The sequence below is a fragment of the Castor canadensis genome, chromosome 7 (genome assembly GCF_047511655.1).
Source record: "Castor canadensis chromosome 7, mCasCan1.hap1v2, whole genome shotgun sequence".
NCBI classification, from domain to species: domain Eukaryota; kingdom Metazoa; phylum Chordata; class Mammalia; order Rodentia; family Castoridae; genus Castor; species Castor canadensis.
Window position 1 is genome coordinate 136,968,444 of NC_133392.1, and position 19,934 is coordinate 136,988,377.

Here is a 19,934-nt window from a genome sequence, read left to right on the forward strand (position 1 = left end):
ATACAAATCCTGCTGAGCAAATGTATGCACAATAATAACAATGGAGCTATAAATAAAAATTATTTAATTTAATTTAAATAAATGGGTAGTTATAAAATAAATAAATTGTATTAGCATTATGCATAATAAAAAAAGACAATATTCAACCAAAAAAAAAAACTATACAAATCTTAGAAGAAAATATGGGCATAAATCTCTGTGATCTTGGATTAGGTAGTGTTTTTTCTTTTTTTTTTTTAGATACTATACCAAAATCACAAGCAACAAAAAATAAATTATATTGTGTATCATTGAACTTAAAGACTTTTGTGCTTTAAAGGTTATCCTGAGAAAGGTAAAAAGGCAACCCAAACAATGGAATGAAATTTTTGCAAATCATCCATCTGATAAGGGACTTTTATACAGAATATATAACTCTTACATCTCAATTATACAAAGACAAATAACTCAATTAAAAATGGGCAAATGAGGCCAGGTGCTGGTGGCTCATGTCTATAACCCTAGCTACTTGGAAGGCTGAGACAGGGAGAATTGAGGTTCCAGGCCAGCCCAGGCAAATAGTTTGTGAGAGATCCCATATCCAAAATAACCAGAGCAAAATGGACTGGAGGTGTGGATCAAGGGGTAGAACACCTGCCTTGTAAGTGCAGAATCCTGAGTTCAACTCCTAGTCTCAACAAAAAAATTTACATACATATTGTATGGGCAAAGGATCCAATTAAACATTTCACCAAATAAGATTTTCAAATGGTCAATAAACACATGAAAAGATGCTCAACCTTATTAGTTATAAGAGAAATTCAAATAAAAACCACAACAAGATACCACTCTATATTTACTAAAATGGCTGTAATTTAAAAAGGAGAGATAATAAGTGTTGGTGAGGATGAAAAAATAAATGGAACTCTCACCCACTGCTAGAGAGAATGTAAAACAATACAGTCACTTTGGAAAATAGTCTAGCAGTTCCTCAAATATAAAGCATAAGCTTACCATATAATCTAGCAATGCTACTCATAGGTATATACCAAGAGAAATGAAAACATGTTCACACAATAACTTGAACACAACTGTTTATAGCATAGCCCGACTGTTCCAAATTGCCAAAAATTGGAAAAAAAACCCTTCAAATGTCTATCAGCTGATAAATGGGTTAATAAAATGTAGTATATTCACATAACAGACAAGTAAAATATTATTTGGCAATAAAAAGAAACAAAGTACTGATAAATGCTACAACATGGATGAATCCTGCAAACATTATTCTATATAAAAGAAATCAGTCACAAAGGATCACACATTGTATAATTCCACTTACATGAAGTGTTCACAATAGACAATTATATAGAGACAAAAAAGGGTATGAGTAGTGGCATAGGGGTTGGTGGGAAATGGGGAGTGAATTTCATAGGCATGGAGTTTCTTTTTTTTTTTTTTTCTTTCTTTTGGAGGCCATGAAAATGTTATAAAATGTTAGATTGTGGTAATGGTTGCACAACTCTGTGAATACACAAATTGCACTGAATGTATACTTCAAGTGGGTGAATTGTATGATACATGAATTATATCTCAATAAAGCTGTTATAATTTGTTTTCAAAGTGACTCTTTCAGAGCCACTTATAAGATATGCTCAGTATAAAGGGCAAGAAAAGTGCTAGAGAGTTCAGGGTGAAGAGGAAGTCTCAGACAGAGCCTCCCATATAAGGCCCTTTGTGGCCAGTGGAATGACAGAGAAGAGATTCTATTCCTAGAGGTCAGATAAGAAGCACTCCAATGGTTTCTGAGTCACCTAAGGACAACTTAGTGCTACAAGATCTCTGGGACCTTAGGAGAAATCATCTTCCTCTTCCTGCAGCCAGATAAGGAGATGCCAGGGCAGAGAAGCAGCTTCAGGAAGAGTGCTTCAAGACCCAAAGTCAAGGGAGAGAAATGAAACAGACCTCACTTCTGAGGCCTGTGAAGAAAGAGGGGCAGAGCTAGAGGTGAGGGTGAGGATCCAAGCAAGAGTAGGTAGGATCCGAGAGGATTCACGGAGTGCACAGCTGTGTGCAGAGCTCAGGAGACCTTTAGTTGAGGCCAAGGGAGAGTGGGAGACTGAAAATATCTCTCTGGTATCTGGGAAGCAGTTTTTGGATTAAAATCTGAACTAGGACATGGACCCACACACAGCCTCAGGGTATGACTAGAGTGTTTGTGAGTAGCAGTGGCGATTGGGTATCACTGACTCTGCTGGAGGGAAGGCCAAGGCAGGTGAGATGGTAACTGTTGAGAAGGTATACCAAATGTTTTTCGTACATCCTGGAGTACCATAGGGTCAAGAAGGCCTGTTCATAACTTGAGACCATGAAAATCCTATGGATGCATTCCTTCTCATTCTGGGTTGAGGAAGAGACTCTGGGTCAACTTTTTAAAGGTTGAAATAAGTCTAGCAGGCTTACAAGTCACACAGGCTGAAGTTCCTGGTATATTTCACATTTATTGTCCTTTTTTTTACGGTAATGGGGTTTGAACTCAGGGCCTCACACTTGCTAGGTAAGCATACTAACATTTGGCCACACACACAACTCTTTTTGCTTTAGTTTGTTTTTAGATAGGAACATGGTTTTGCTTGGAGTAGACCTGAGACCAGATCCTCCTACCTACATCTTCCCCTGAAACTGGGATCACACCTGTCACTACAGCCCAGTTATTGATTGAGATGGAGGTCTAACTTTTTGCTCAGGCTGGCCTTGAAACATGATCCTCCTGATCTTTACCTCCCGAATATCTGGGATTACAGAAGTCAGCTACCATAACTGGCCTGGAATATTCTTTTATTTTGTTCTGTATGAATAGTTTTATATTTCTTTTCTTTTTTTTTTGGTGGTACTGGGGTATGAACTTAGAGCTTGCTAGGCAGGCACTCTACCACTTGAGCCACTCCACCAGCTGTTTTTGTGTTGATTATTTTCGAGATAGGGTCTCACAGACTATTTGCCCATGGCTGGCTTCAAACAGTGATCCTCCTGATCTCTGCCTCTTGAGTAGCTAGGGTTATAAGTGTGAGCCACCAGCACCCAGCTGTATTTAATTGTTTTCAGGGACTTTTGTTTCTGCTCTTTAGGTTCTTGGCTTCACCTCCTAACGGCCTTCCTTTTCCGTAATACGTGACTTATACTTGCCTCCAAGTAGATTTTTTAGCTTTTTTCTTCCCATAGAAAGTTGGGAGTCCAGAGATCTTTTTCATTTTGAACTGTCTTTGTCCCTTATAGTCTATGGTTTTGCTTTTTCCAATATATTTCCCTTCAAAACTCTGTGGGTGTTTCACGAATCTGATTGGGATTCAGTCCATGCCTGCAAACCACATCCATACTTCAGAGATGGAACTCTTTCTGCTTAGGGTGTGTGAGCTGCTGTACCATAATGCTATTAAATTTCTCACAAGCACTTTTGTGGGTCCACGAGGCACTAATTAACTCACTATGAGTTATTACTGCTGCATAAGGCCAATCAAGAAACAAGAGGTAGGGGCCAGGCAAGGTGGCTCACACTTGTGATCCTAGACAATTGTGAGGCAGAGATCAGGAGGATCATGGTTTGAGGCCAGTCAAGGTAAAAAATTTGTGAGACCTTATCTCAACCCATAAAAAAAAGCAGGGTAAAGTGTTTCATGCCTGTCATCCCAACTACACAGGAAGTTTAAATAGAAGGATTGCAGTCCAGGCTGGCCCGGGCAGATATACAAGATCCTATTTGAACAGTAACTAAAGCAAAAAGGGCTGGGGACGTGGCTCAAGTGGTAGAGTACCTGTCTAGCAAGTGTGAGGCTGTGAGTTCAACCCCCAGTACCAGAAAAAAATGGGAAGAGATAGAAAGCAGATGATGGTTGGTACAAATTTAATCACTAATCGCCCAATCTGTTTCTCTGTCATCCCATGTCTCCCATTCCATTCAGAAACAAGAGGTAATGAAAACAGATTCTATATTGCTCAGGGTTCTCCAGAGAAGTTCAACTGATAGGCTATATATGTGTGTGTATATGTGTGTGTGTGTGTGTGTGTGTGTGTGTGTGTGTACATATATGTGAAGATTTATTATTATGAACAATTAGCTCACATGATGACAGAGGCTGAGAAGTCCATGATCTGAAATCAGAAAGCAGGAGACACAGAAAAGCCAGTGGTATAATTTGGTCTGAGTCAAAGGTCTGATACCCATGGGTGCTGATGGTATAAATTCAAGTTCAAAGGCTGGAGAAAATGAGAAAGATGTTCCAGCTCAAGCAGTAATGTAGAAAAAAAGGGTAGTGACAAATTCATTATCATTTCACCTTTATTCTATTTAGGCCTTCGATGGAATGAATGATACCTTTCCACAGTGTGGAACACAATCTAATTTACTGAGTACACAAACCCAAGTTGACATATAAAATTAACTATCACAGACCTTCCACCACTCCCCCCACCTTTTTTTTTGACAGAGCCTTAATACATAGCACACACTGGCCTGAAACTTGCCATCCTCCTGCCTCAGTATCCCAGATGCTGGAATTACAAGCGTGTATCACCACACCTGGCTTCACATTACCCAGTTTAAACTCAGGGCTTTGCCTTTGCAAACCAGGTGCTCTATTGCTTGAGTCATGCCTCTAGTCTACTCTGCTGTGGTTATTTTGGAGATGAGGTCTAGCAAACTATTTTCCGGGACTGAACCTCAATCCCCCCATTCTCAACCTACCAAGTAGTAGGATCACAGGTGTGAGACACTGGCTCCCGGACTCCTCCTCTTTTAATTAATTAATTAATTAATTAATTCAAATGCGGTTTGAACTCAGGGCCTCATGCTTGCTAGGTAGGTGATTTTACTACTTGAGCCACTCCACCAGCCCAAGACTCACCCTCTTAATGGGAGAAGTTATAAAGAATTTATGGCTACATTTAACTCCCCACATGTAACTGCAAAAGTTCTAAAGTAAATGCGATATTTAATAATTGTTTAATATGTTGAAAGCAACATAGCAGGAACAAAATATGGATACCCCGTATCACTGTTTTCATTCAATATATTGCTGGACATTTTAGCCAGTAAAATAAGGCAAGAAAAAGACATAAAATTTATATGATTGGAAAGAAATACAATTGTCATTATTCTCTATATAGTTGGAAAATTAGAAAATTAAAAAATGGATAAATTATTAGAATTAATAAATACATTTAGCAAGCATGCTTTCAGGCCAACATACAAAAGTAAATTATATTTCTATATTTATAGTGGAACAAATAATTAGAAAATAAGACCTTATCACTAAAAAAATATAAAATATCAATGGCAGAATGGATCAAGTGGTAAAGTGTCTGCCTAGCAAGTATGAAACCTTGAGTTCAAACCCAAGAACCACCAAAAAAAGAAAGAAAATACAAAATACCTAGAATTAAGATTGCATACAAAGATGTGTTCAATTTCTATATTTAAAAATTGTAAACTTTATTTATTTATTTTGGTGGTACTAGGGGTTTGAACTCAGGGCCTCCCACTTGCTAGGTAGATGTTCTATCACTCAAGTCACTTAGTCAGCCCTTTTATGTGGTTGGTATTTTCAAGATAGGGTGTCTCAAAGTGGGGCTTCAAACCTGATCCTCCTGATCTGTGCCTCCTGAGTAGATAGGATTATAGGTGTGAGCCACTGGTGCCCAGCTATTAAACATTTCTTAATAGAAATTACAGACACTCAAATGGAGAAACATATTGCTTCATAAATTAAAGAATTCAACCCCATATAATGCTATTGCCAGTTTTCCAAGACTAGTGTAAGAAAGTACCACAAATTGGGAGAACAGAATTCATTATCTCACAGTTCTTGTGCATACAAGTCCAAAATCAGTGATCAGCAGGGTCATATTTTCTTTGAAACCTACATGGGAAAATCCTTTCTTGTCTCTGTTAGCTTCTGGTGTTTAATCAACAATCCTTGGTTTACACTGCAATATTTCAATGCCTGTCTCTATTGTCACAAATAATTTCCATGTATCTGTCTCTTTGTTTCTTCTCTTATAAGAACATAGTCATAATGGAGTAAGGGCCACCTTTCTCCAGTATGACTTCATCTTAACTAATTATGTTTGCAATCATCCTATTTCCAAATAGAGTTACATTCTGAAGGTTAAGACTTCAGCACATATTTTGGGGGGGGGCATGATTCAGCACAATGAAAAACAAATACTTATTTTCCAAACCAGGTATACAGCTTCATTGAAAGAGTAATCAAAACCCCAACTGATTCTAAAATTTTTTTTCCTTCCTTTTTTTTTGTGGTACTGAGGATTGAACTCATGCTTACTAGGCAGATGCTCTAACACTCAAGTCATGCTCTCTGGCCTTTTTTACTCTATTTTTCGAATAGGGTCTTGCATTTATACCTGGGCTAGAATGGACCATGGTCCTATTTTCCTATTTATACTTCCTGTACAGCTGGAATGACAGGCACACAGGACGACACTCAGTTTTTCTATTGATTGAGAAAGGGTGTTGTGAACTCTTTACCCAGGCTGGTCTCAAACTGTGATCCTCCTGATCTCCACCTCTCGAGTAACTAGGATCACAACTGATTCTAAAATTTTCAAGAGCCAGGCACCAATGGTTCACATCTGTAATCCTAGTTACTTGGGAGACTAAGATCAGGATAGCAGTTCCAGGTCAGTCTAGGCAAATATTTTATTTTATTTTAATTTTTATTGTTTTATTATTCATATGTGCATACAATGCTTGGGTAATTTCTCCCCCCTGCCCCCACCCCCTCCCTTACCACTCACTCCGCTCCCTCTCTCCCCCAGACCCCCTCGATACCTGGCAGAAACTATTTTGCCCTTATCTCTAATTTTGTTGAAGAGCGCGTATAAGCAATAATAGGAAGGAACAAGGGTTTCTGCTGGTTGAGATAAGGATAGCTATACAGGGAGTTGACTCACATTAATTTCCTGTGCATGTGTGTTACCTTCTAGGTTAATTCTTTTTGATCTAACCTATTCTCTAGTTCCTAGTCCCCTTCTCCTATTGGCCTCAGTTGCTTTTAAGGTATCTGCTTTAGTTTCTCTGCGTTGAGGGCAACAAATGCTAGCTAACTTTTTAGGTGTCTTACCTATCCTCACCCCTCCCTGTGTGCTCTTGCTTTTATCATGTGCTCAAAGTCCAATCCCCTTGTTGTGTTTGCCCTTGATCTAATGTCCGCATATGAGGGAGAACATACGATTTTTGGTCTTTTGGGCCAGGCTAACCTCACTCAGAATGATGTTCTCCAATTCCATCCATTTACCAGTGAATGATAACATTTTGTTCTTCTTCATGGCTGCATAGAATTCCATTGTGTATAGATACCACATTTTCTTTATCCATTCGTCAGTAGTGGGGCATCTTGGCTGTTTCCATAACTTGTCTATTGTGAATAGTGCTGCAATAAACATGGGTGTGCAGGTGCCTCTGGAGTAACCTGTGTCACAGTCTTTTGGGTATATCCCCAAGAGTGGTACTGCTGGATCAAATGGTAGATCAAGTTTAGCTTTTTAAGTATAGGCAAATATTTTATGAGACGTCCCTGCTGCCACCATTTCCAAAATATCCAGAGCAAAATGGACTGGAGATGTGGTTCAAGTGGTAGATTGCCTGCTTTGCAAGGGTGAAGCCCTTCCAAAAAAAAAAATTAAACCAATCAATCAATCAATAATTTCAAGGAAAGTTTTGTTATATTTGACAAGCTGATTTTTTTTTTGGTAGAACTGGGATTTGAATTCAGGGCTTGCAGGCACTCTATTGCTTGAGCCATGCCTCCAGTTCAACAAGCTGATTTAAAAATTTATGTTTGTGCAGATGTGTGGAGGACAAATGAAAGCAAAGACAATTTTGAAGAATGTAATGAGAGGGAGGGCTTTTTCTATCAGATATTAAGATTTATTATAAAGCTGTTACAGAAATAATGTGATCTTCCACAAGAAGAGACAGACTACATGGTCCCGAAATAAATCTATGCATAGAGAGACAACTTATGTGTGACAAGGATGGCCGTGCAGAACAGTAGGAGAAAAGATAGGCTTTTTCAAATATACTGCATAGTGAAGATAATCTGACTTACACCATATACAAAATCCAACTTGAGGGTTGGCGGAGTGGCTCAAGTCGAAGGAGCATCTGCTTAGCAAGGCTGAGGCCCTGAGTTCAAACCCCACTGCTGCCAAAAAAAAAAAAAAAAGCAAACGAAATCCAAATTCAGGAGGATCACAGAGTTAGATGTGAAAGACGAAGTGGAAGTGTAAATAATATATTCATAAATTTCCTACTTGTGATTGGAAGCTATTCTTAACAAGACACAGAAAGCACTAAGCATAAACGTCTTTCAAGTTCAGCAAAACACACCAATAATAGTGTGAAAAGGCAATCTACTGCATGAGAGAAGATACTGTCAATGCATATATTTTAAAAGCTATGTCCTGCTGCTACAACAAAATACTACAGACTGGATAATTTATAAATAATAGAAATTTATTTCTCACAGTTCTGGAGGCCAGGCAGTTCAAGATCAAGGTGGGTCAAATTTCATGTCCGGTGAAGGGTCTCTTTCTGTTTCCTAGTGGCCTCTTATTTCTGTGTCTTCTGGAGGGGAGTAACACTTCTTGACATGGCAGAAGAGTAAAAAGAGCAGAAAGGACAGGCAAGCCCGGTGTGAAGGCTCTTTTATAAAGGCATTCATTCTATTCATGAGGGCATCACTCCTTATTGTCTAATTGGTTGCCTTTTTTTTGTGGTACTGGTTTTGAACTCAGGGCCTCATGCTTGTTAAGCAGGCACTCTATCACTTGAGCCACTCTGCCAGACCCTTATTGTCTAATTGGGCTTTAGTTCTAACACCTGAATTTTGAAATGACATATACATTCAACCTGGAGAAGGACTCCTATCTAGAATATGTACGAATAAGAAAAACGCAGATAATACAACACAAAAATGAGTAAGATACCTGAACAAATACTTTACAGCCAGGAGAGCCAGATATTCAAAAATGAAACTGGGCTCAACCTCATTAGGAACCTGTGAAATGCAAATTAAAAGCAGTGAGATACAACTACACTTCCCAACAGAATGGTTAAAATTAAAAAGATGTATAGTAGTAATTACTACTAAGAATGTTGGGCAACTGAAACTCACAAACATAACTGGTGGGAGTATAAATTGAAACAACTGCTTTCTAAAATTGTTTGATGTCATTTACTTCAGTTTTACATTTATATGACAAGCAATTTTACTACTAGGTATAAACCCAATCAGAATGTGTGCATATGTGCTACAGAAATAAGAATGTTCACAGCAGCAGTATTCCCCAAAGCCCCAAACTGGAAACAGTTTAAGTGTCCATCAGTTCTAGATGATCTAATTGTATCATACTCATAAAATGGAATACTATGCAGCAGTCAAAATGAATGAACAACAGCTTCACAAATTATGGATATATACTCAAAATAATGTTGAATGAAAAAAATGCCAAATCTTAACTTTGACAAATTAATCTCTTCATTTATATCTCAGAGATTAAAAACATCTGTTAGGGATGCAGTCAGGATTAAGTGGGATGATACGGGACAAGTGTTTAGCAAGAACTTGACTTCATAAATGTCAGATATTATTTATTCTTATGTTCTCTTACCAGCTCACCTTTCTGGAAATGGCCATTAAGGAACGGAGAGCGCAGGCTCTCTCTCTCTCTCTGCTTTCTGGGCACTATGTGAGCTGTTCCATCCCGCCACGCCTTCCATACCATAATGAATTCAATGAAATAAATCCTTCCTCTCTTAAAAACAAAAAACAATGAGCAGAGAGTTATAGGGCTATGTAACACCCCTGATATCTTCTTTCATATGCGTTCTTCCACTTTTTCATAAACCAGTTTTGGTCTCTTTAAGAAGTCAACCATAACTGAGGGGAGAAGCATGCCGGGAAAAACACTAGGCTAGGGACTGGGGCATGACGGGAAAAGGGGGCGGAGCCCAGGGCTGGAAAGGTCCACTCAGCTCAGGTCTGGGGCATCATGGGAAAGAAGGGCGGAGACTAAGGTCGCACACGCTCGCGGCTGGCGCGGGCTGCGTTGCAATGGAGCAGGCGGAATTCCAGTGAGAGAAAACACTCGTGGTCCCCGCGCGGCGGCCTTGGGTTCTAGTCTTCATTTTTCGCCCCGTGCTCCTCCGGGAGCAGGGAGGCGACCGAAAGTGGGTACACCGTGGCCGCCTCAGGAGGGGCGGCTCGGGCAGACGGGGGGCGGAGCGGGGACGCGCCACGTGACCAGCCGGTTTGGGGCGGTCTAAGCGGCGGTGGCGGTGGCGACTTTTCGCTGTCAGGACCCTGAGTCTCCTTAGTTTCCCCTGAGATTGTCTTGTCCCGTTGGTCCTTGTTGACGGGCTTTTTTGGGGGAATTCTTGGGGGGAACGAGAACTTGGAAACGCATGCAACACTCAGGAGGAGGGATGAGCGCTGGTGGATTGCTTCGAGCGTGGCAAGTGGTCCAAAGTTCTCGAGCTTTCTTTGAAACAGGCTTTTAAACCGGTGGTCCCATTTCCATGCCTGGCTTGCCTGTTTGGAGAAAGACAACTTTAGAGAGCTTGCTTTTTTTGCTTCACTTTTAATATGTACATTTCCTTTCAGAAGGGAATCCTTCCTGAACGGCGGATAGAGTTTCTTGTTTATGGAAAGGCGTTTTGGGAAGCGGGGCTGAGAGGGGCCTGACCTCCATGGAGACCCTGAATGGTACAGGTGGCCCCACTTCAAGAGCCACACCTATTGGGGTGCGCCTCAAGTGGTCGTGCTTTGAGTTCAACCTCCAATACTGGAAAAAAAAATTTAAAAAAATGAGCGTACCTGTTGTCCATTTGTAATGGGATCATGAGCTCTGATCTGGTCTTAGGCCTTGGAGGGTTCCAGTGAAGCCTGAGTTAAACGCGAGCTTAGCCTACCACTTGTGGAACCCGTGCGTGGTGATTCATGCCAGTGTTCCCAGCACTTCAGAGGCTAGCCTGGGCTGCATAAGAAGACCCTGACTCAAAAAAAATAAAAAATAAAAAAACAAAAGCTGACTTGGCCTCCAAATCATAATACTCATGAAATTGAACCATATTTTTTGAGTTCATTCCCCTGAGAGCTTGGTAACTTCCTCCCATGGCTTGGTCTGAGGGGGACAACCTTCACCACATTAAAGATCACAGTGCTTGCCTTTAAAGGTACTGGGGAAGTGGGAGCTTTTGCTGGAAGACTTCTCTCATGTGACGGTAGCTCCTAAAGGAGAACAGAGTTAGAGTCCCAGAATGGTTCTTTTTCAAGTGCTTGATCCCGAAGTTTCAATATAAACATGACGGAAATTAAAACATGAGTGTCAATCTTTTCTGTTATGTTTTAGGAGTCCAGGTATTCATTACCAAGAAGAAATCTATTAGTTTTAAACTGGGGAACTCCTGTACCTAAAAAAATTAGAATGAAAGAGCCTTTGGATGGTCGATGTGACAAAGCAATATCACCACAACAGAGGCTTCTGGACAAAATTAAAGAAGAACCAGATGATGCTCAAGTAAGCATTCCCTCTTGATTTTTAAAGTGTTTTTTTTTTTTTTAATTCCTCTTTTTCCATCTAGTGAATAGAAAACTGAGGCAGTTTTTTTTTTTTTTTGGCAGTTTTTATTTATAAGCTAAAATCCCCTGTTTTGATAAGAGGGGGTTAGGTTCCAGTAGAAGACTAGGCAAATGGCAAAGAGGCATGCACTGGATAGACAGAGGGAACTACAAATAGGAAAGTCCTGAGTTGCAAAGATGCGTAGTTCTTTTAAAGAACTAAGACTGTGGCCCTGGAACAGAAAAGGTGTAAAAATAGTGGTGGTGTTGATGATTAACAATAAAAGCAGATGGTACTAGTATATCGATTTGCAAGCTATTCTAAGGCATAACAGTAGGTAACATAACTTGTTAGTAATACTTACTTATGCATGCTTAGAGTGTACCAGGTGGCACTCTCACGGCCATATTATTATTCCACTTTACAGATGCACAAAAAAGCCAAGCATTTTTTCACAGACCACAGTTAGTAAATAACTAAGTCTATTCACACCACTGTGGTTACACCTCAGAGCCTACTTTATCCTGCTTCTGTGATACGTAGTTTGAGGGTAGATTATGTAGGCTCTTGTAGACTTTGGCATGAATTTTGGTCTTTTCTGTCAGCAATGGGGAGGGTCTTAAGTAGGACAGTAATATGAAGCATTTGTATTTGAAAGAGCATTCCGACCACCCCTGAGGGAGCCAGATTAGGAACATGAAAATCAATATGGAAAGTTCATTGTGTAACTAAAGTAATAATACCTAGAAATTACAAATACATAAACTAATTAATACAATGAATAAAACTAATGTTTAGTTTCTCACATCATCTCACAGCAGAATCATTTGAGAACAGGAATACCAGATAGACTTTGTCTCACTAGTGAACTCCATGCCTTTCTAGGTGCTATGCTAAGAAGGCTCTGAGGTAGTGTCTGCAGGATGTGGGGTCGGGTGGGAGCATCCATGACATTTATTTTTCCTCCAGATGAAAAGTTGCTTATCTTCCTGTGCCCAAAGTAACTTTGCCAATATTTGAATATTGAAATTTATAATAGGGAGATTTCCATTATCACAGTGGCTTATATTCAGAAAAAAAAATGAATTGAAGGCATGACACAAATGGTAGAGCACCTGCCTGGCAAGTGTGAAACCCTGCGTCCAAATCCCCAGTACTGCCCAAAAAACCCCAAAACAAAGCTATTAACCAGAAAGAAAAAATGAACTTACATAAAATATTAAGTTTATGTACACTGGGCAAGATACAATGAAACAAATACTGGATGTGGGGAAAGGATGTCGTTTTAGGTATTTTTTTTTTTTTTTGTGGGACTGGGCCTTGAACTCAGGGCTTCGACTTGCAAGGCAGGGACTCTGCTGCTTGAGCCATACCTCCAGTCCATTTTGCTCTGGTAATTTTGGAGATGGGGTCCTGAGAACTGTTTGTTCATGCCAGCCTTGAACCTTGGTCATCCCAATCTCTGTCTCCAAGTAGTTAAGATTACAGGTGTGAGCCACTAGCATCCAGCTATTTTAGTTTAATTTTTTTTTCTTTTTTGATGGGATTGGTGTTGAACTCGGCTTTTCGCTTACAAAACAGTTGCTCTACTGCTTATGCCATACATCCAGTCCCATTTTGTTCTTTATAGATCTGATCCTACTTCTCTCTCCTTTACCTATATGGTAAAGCATGAACTTTCTAGTGCAACATCCAGACTAACCAAACTAGCCTTTATTTTCTTTTTTAATGTCATCCGTCATCCTTCCCATTTTTTCTAATCTGTGCTCTTTCAAACTGTTTGCTCAAAGATAAATTTTGTTCAGTTTTTTTTTTGTTGCCTTTGTACATGCAGAAGAAGAAATACACTAGGTAGCCTGGCACAAAGTTTCTTTTTTAAAGTATAGTGTAACTGTTTCTCAGGTAGAATTGATTATTCCTTTTTTCTTTTGAATTCACTTTTTATTGTATCTACTCATCAGTTAATTTTTTGGAGACTGGGAGTCCAGTCCAGAGCCCCCTACATACTGGGTAAGCTGGTCAATGAGTTTTTTGTTTTGTTTTGCTTTTGTCAGTACTGGGGTTTGAACTCAGGGCTTCATACTTGTTAGACAGGCACTCTACCATTTGAGTCACTCTGCAAGTTTTGTTTTTATGTTGATCACATTAATCCTGTCATTCTCTTTTCTTCCACCCTCTACCTCCATATTTACATTCTTTGAAGCCAGAGATTGGATTTACTTGAACTGAATCTCCAATTCCTAGTTCAATGACTAACACAAAGTACATGTCCAGTAATCAGAATAGGAGAGTTTCTGTTTCATAGGTATCAGTGTCCTGTGGGATGCAAACCAGGTTTTCTCCTTGCCCCAGATCCAGTATTTCTTCCATGATACCAAGTATTGTTCTATAACTTTACTGTTCTTTCTGAATGTAAACACTGTAATAATGGAAATCTCCTTAGCAGCTTAGATGATAAATTTAAGTGGACAGGGACCTCCTTAGTTCTCTTTGGTTTATAATAATTCTTAGACATGAATAGGCTGGATATTGATTGAGGATGTGGACTTTGATTAAAACCTAATTGGACAAATTGTGTGTATAGTTTTCCATGTTGCATTGATGAATCTCAGAACATAGGAAAATAGAGTAGGTAAGAAATCTAAAATGTTTAATATTATCTGATATACTAAGTTTTTTCTGCATCTTAAGGTGACCTCTCATTCAGTTATTCAGTGAGTTTCATTCCTGCTTACTGTAATCCATAACACTTAAATACTGTTGAGCGCAGTTTACATATATTAATCAACTTGATGCTCTTAACCCTGAATTAAATATGTTTTTATTCCTGTCTTACATGAGTTGCTAAGACACAGAGAGTAACTTGTTAAAAATTGCACAATAAAGGTTACTGTCTGTCTTGGTTCATTTTCTGTTAATCACAGAATAGCTGAAACTGGGTGATTATTTTGGCTCACATTTGGAACCCGGAAGTCCAAGAACATGTTTACTAGCATCTGCTTGGCTTTTTTTTTTTAGGTGCTGGTACTGGAGTTGGAACTCAGGGCCTCATGTTGCTAGGCAGGTGCTCTGCTGTATGAGGCATTCTGCCACCCTCTGCTTGACTTCTGATGAGTGCATGATAATGTTACCTCCTAGTGGAAAAGTAGAAGGGCAAACATAGATGGAACAGACAAAACATGAAGGACAGCCTCACTTTATAATAACCTGCTCTTTCTCAGTAACTAATCAGTTCTATAAGAAAGGCATCATCTCTTCTAAATGACCTAGTTACTTCTGAGGGGCCCTACCACCTCTCAATGCAGATTTCAACATGAGTTTCAGAGAAGACAAACCATATTGAAACCATTGCACTAAGTCATGTTGTGCCGCTATAACAAATTACTATAGAGTGAATGTCTTACAAATAGCAGAAATTTAGTTTTTACAGTTTTGAAGGCTGAAAGTCTGAGATCACTTTGTTAGCATGGTCAGGTTCTGGTGACAGTTGTCTTCCAGGAACTACCAACTTCTTGTTGCAGCCTTAGATCATGGGAAGAAAGCTAGCTAGTTCTCTGGCTTTTTCTTAATTAGGCTACTAATGCCCTTCATGAGGGCTCTACTTTCATGACTTAATTACCACTCAAAGTCCCCACCTCCAGATACCTTCACCTTAGGGATTAGAGTTTCAACATATGCATTTGGCAGGAGACTCATTCAACCTATTGCAGATACAAAGAAGAAGCAATCAAAATAAAAGAAGCAATGACAGTGGAATCACTGGTAGTGTCAGATGTATCTAAGAGGCCAAGTAAGAAACCAAAAGTGTTTATTGGATTAGGCAATTGTGGGGTGATTCTCTATCTTAAAACAGTTTCAGTTGAACTAGTAGCCTGATTATATTGGGTTCAGGAGGGAATCAAAGTGAGAAAGTAGAGAAAGAATGAAGTAGCTTTCCTTGTAAAGGGAGAAAGAAGAGAAGACAGTAGTAGTTTCTAAAGGAACAAATTCATATATAAGATGAAGGGAAGACACCAATATAAAGATAGAGGCAGAAGATAAAGGAGGATTGGATGGAATGCTGAAAGAAGGGAGAGGGAAGGGAATCCAGAACATAAGCACTCTGTTAACTGTGGTGAAGAAAAGGTTTTTTCCTGGGAGGTAAGAGGATAGTTTGCTGATCAGTTTGTAGATATAGTGGAGGGGGGAATCAGGATGTTGAGGGAGTTGCTTTCACCTGGTGAAGTTGAAGCATCAGTGAGCAGGAAGTACGTGAGGTTTGGACTTAGGAATGATGGATTAGAACACTTTTGAAGTAAAGAAACTGATCAGAGCTGGGCATGGTGGCACTTGTAATCCCTGCATTCGGGAGACAGATTCTGTTTAAGTACAGAGTACTATTTAAGGATGTCCACTTTTGCTGGGCATTGGTGAACATCTCTAAAGTTCACTTTCCTCATTTGTAAGGATGACATGATAGTTCCTTTTTTTTTTTTTTAGGTTTTGGTGGTGCTGGAGTTTGAACTCAGGGCTTTCCACTTGCTAGGGAGACATTCTGCCACTTGAGCACCCCCCACCCCTTGTTTTTTTTTTTTTTTGCTCTGGTTACTTTTGAGATAGTATCTTACTTTTTGCCCAGGCTGGCCTGAACCTTGATCCTCCTTTTTAAGCTTCTTGCCATCACTGGCATGACAGCCACGCATCACCATGCCCAGCTTTTTGTCATTGAGATGGAATCTCTGAAGCTTCATTTGTCTAGGTTGGCCTGGAACCATAATCCTTTTGATCTCAGTCTCCTGCATAGCTTGGGTTGACAGGCACATACCACAACACCCAGTTATTGGTTGAGATGTGGGTCTCATGAGCTTTTTGCCTAGGCTAGCCTTGAACCACATCCTCCTGATTGTAATCTCAGAATAAAGAGCAGTTCTTCTTAAGATAAGGACATGTTACTTAATGATCATATTTTCTTTTACAACAACCTGTAAGGGAACATACTAAAGATAAGTCTGATTTAGGCTGTGATGATTTTGTGTATAATAAGCAAACTGCATTTAAATTTCTGTGTCTTTTTTTGGGATGGGGTGTTGGTACTGGAATTTGAACTCAGGGCCTCATACTAGGCAAGCACTCTACCACTTAAGCCACTCCCCAGCCCTAAATTTCTGCGTCTTTTGCCATTCATAGATGTGACAGTTTGTAAGCTTGTTGGTCAACATTACGAATCTGGATTTAAACTTTACATCATTCAGATTTCATTTCATTTATCATTCCTTTTTAAATACATCCTAAAGAATGGGTTGTGTTCAGATTTAGAATAGCTGTGTATAATTATTCTCACATGTCAGTATTGCATCTGAAAAGTAGATAGAAGTATTTGTAAAATGTTATCCAGTTCTGGAAGATTGTCTTTTTAAACATTAACTCTGGTTTTGACTTCTGAGGTATTCATAAAGTGATTATGATTAGAACATATAAGAGATGAATATAAGATCAGTTTTTGCTTGAATTTCTAGTTTACCTAAGTGTACTGTATTTATTTCTCTCTTGTTTTTAAAGGAATATGGACAGGCCCAACCACCAAAAACTCAAGAAAGTGAATTGAAAATTAGTGCTGTATTTTCAGTTAGTGACAGTCATCTTGGTAAGAGATACAACCATATAAGTTAATTAGTTAATACTTGTTTATTCTGTCTGGTAGAATTGAGGGAAAGCACTTCCTCATGTAAGGCTTTCTGCTCTTTCAGAGCATGTTTCTTAAACTGCAGTTTCTGTTTTAAAAAAATGAGTAGAGTAAGATTATATGTGAAGGTGATGTATATGTTAAAGAAAAGTATTGTTTCATGAAACTTCTGTTTAAAGTTAATACATTAGACACACACACATATATATGTGAAAACTGGATTATAATTAAGATGTAATTCTTAGCTGGGCGCCAGTGGCTCATGCCTGTAATCCTAGCTACTCAGGAGGCAAAGATCAGGATTGTAGTTCAAAGCCAGCCCAGGCAAATGGTTTTTGAGACCCTGTCTCAAAAATACCCATCACCAAAAGGGCTGGTGGAGTAGCTCAAGGTGAAGGCCCTGAGTTCAAACCCCAGTACCGCAAAAAAGAAAAGATGTAATTCTTATCATGGGTCATGGTAAAAAAAAAAAAAAAGTCTGAAACTTCTTATTTTTGAGTGCTTAGTCTCCTTACTATTGGATTTCAAGACAGAAATTTTGTCCTAAAAAATGTATATGCATTAGCTTTGATACTAAAACTGTTTTCTTTTTATTATTTTGTTTTGCTAGCCCAACAGTTGACCCCAGGCTTTCAGCTTGCACCATCTGGCCCAAATATATTGGTTCCTTCAGTTCCAAGCCCAACTGCTCAGGTTTTTTGTTCTGGTTGTAAAAAAATGCTTTATAAGGGACAAACTGCATATCATAAGACAGGCTCTACTCAGCTCTTCTGTTCCACACGATGTATTAGCAGATACTCTTTACCTGTCTGCCTACCACCTCCTCCGAAGAAAACCTGCACAAACTGCTCAAAGTATGAAATTCTTAACATCACTTTTCACTTTATTTTTTTAAGTTTGTATGTGGTTTAGTTTAAACATGCTATTGATACTTTAAATCTCTTTAGCACACTTCTATCGAAATAGCACTTCAGGGCTGGTGGAATGGCTCAAGTGCTGAGTGCCTGCCTAGTAAGTGTAAGGCCCTGAGTTCAAACCCTAGTACTTATACAAAAAAAAAAAGAAAGAAAGAAAGAAATTGCTTTTTAGCTAGTGGGAGAATATGCAACAACTTGGTCTAAAATTTTACAGCATTTAACAAGTAACTTGGTCTTAGAAGTATTGCCTAAACCAGTTTTCTGTCTCTTTCAGTTTAAATTTTGTTATGGAAAGAAATAAAATATTTGTAGGATTTGTAAGAGCACTCATATATCCTGTAATTGTGGACAACTATTTAAAATATTTAATACTTCTCTTTAACTTACTAAAGTATGGAATAAAATTGTGTCACTTTTTTTTTGGCAAAGTGGGTGCTTTACCACTTGAGCCACACCTCCAGTCCAATATCACTCTTAATAGTATATGAAAGTTACTTAATTCATTAGAAGGTAAAAACTTTTAGGTCACAAAAATGGTTACTTGTTTCTAATATCCTCATGAGCTTTTATCGGGATCATTGTTGCATTACAATAATGCTTAGATGCAGAGATGAGGAAATAGCGAAGTTAAATAAACCTTTCCCTGTCTCAGTGCATTTGATGAACTTAGTATGTTTTGCCTATTTCCATGGTAGTAGTTCCAGGAATATAGTGTGCAACTTCCATCTTCCAACTAAGTTTCATCTGCTAGAGCCAATGGAACTAGGTTCAGCCATCTACAACTCCAGACCACAAGACACGTTTCCTCTTACTAGTCAGCAGCTGTCAAGAGTGGAAGCAAGAATGAGACAAATGAAATTTTATAAAATTTGTGTTGTCATTAGTCCCTGTTGTACAGCAAGACAAGAAGTTGGTTTTAAGGCTAAATGTAGCTCAGTAGTAGAAGTACTTGCCTAGCATATGTGAGGCCCTGGGCTCCATACCCAGGACCACACAAAAATAAGTATTAGATTGTGGTTATTAGGTGAGTGAGCCTGGACCGGATATTTTAACTTTTCTAAATCTCAGATTTTCATTGGCAAGTATAATATTACTTCCTAGGATCTTAATGAGGCAATGTTAACACTTGGCAAGTATATAATAAATGGTATCTTATTACTAATAAGAATTAAATTTAAATTGCATGTACTATTATTTATAATTATATAATATTATGTATTGTTAACGTATAATTTTTATAGGCTTTTTTTTTTTTTGTCTTTGGAGATAGATGACAGTTTCTTTTTTTTTTTTTTTTTTTTTGCAGTACCAGGGTTTGAACTCAGGGCCTATACCTTGAGCCACTCCACCAGCACATTTTTGATGGGTTTTTTTTTTTTTCAAGATAGGGTCTTGAGAACTATTTGCCCAGAGTTGCTTCAAACTGTGATCCTCCTGATCGCTGCTTCCTCAGTAGCTAGGATTATAGTGCAAGATGACAGTTTCTTTATCTGTATGGTGTGTTGGTCCAAGGAATCCAGAAAGTAAATCCTGCTTAAATGGAAATCTCCCACTAAAAAGATTTTAAATATTTTGCTTAAATACTCAAAATGCCCTTTAAACATGTCATTTTATGTTTATTTTATTTTAATGAAACTGATAGGAAAGATTAAATCTAATTTTCTATATATATATTTTTTAATTTTTATTTTATTCATATGTGCATACAATGTTTGGGTCATTTCTCCCCCCTGCCCCTT

At 38.7% G+C, this 19,934-nt stretch overlaps 1 protein-coding gene across 12 annotated transcripts in view; it reads left to right on the forward strand.

Moving 5' to 3' along the window:
- Window positions 1-19,934, forward strand: part of Zmym6 (zinc finger MYM-type containing 6) — an 81,570-nt gene that overhangs the window by 27,995 nt on the left and 33,641 nt on the right. Inside the window, exons 1-5 of one of the 12 annotated variants that reach the window (XM_074080605.1) lie at window positions 10,040-10,225; window positions 10,659-10,798; window positions 11,407-11,574; window positions 17,155-17,239; window positions 17,889-18,132. In XM_074080605.1, the coding sequence (XP_073936706.1) occupies window positions 10,745-10,798; window positions 11,407-11,574; window positions 17,155-17,239; window positions 17,889-18,132 (551 nt within the window). In that variant the 5' untranslated portion in view covers window positions 10,040-10,225; window positions 10,659-10,744. Of the gene's footprint in view, window positions 1-10,039; window positions 10,226-10,254; window positions 11,575-17,154; window positions 17,240-17,888; window positions 18,133-19,934 lie in introns of those variants that run through there. The other 11 variants (XM_020159645.2, XM_074080608.1, XM_074080606.1 and 8 more) reach the window with 11 other exon arrangements.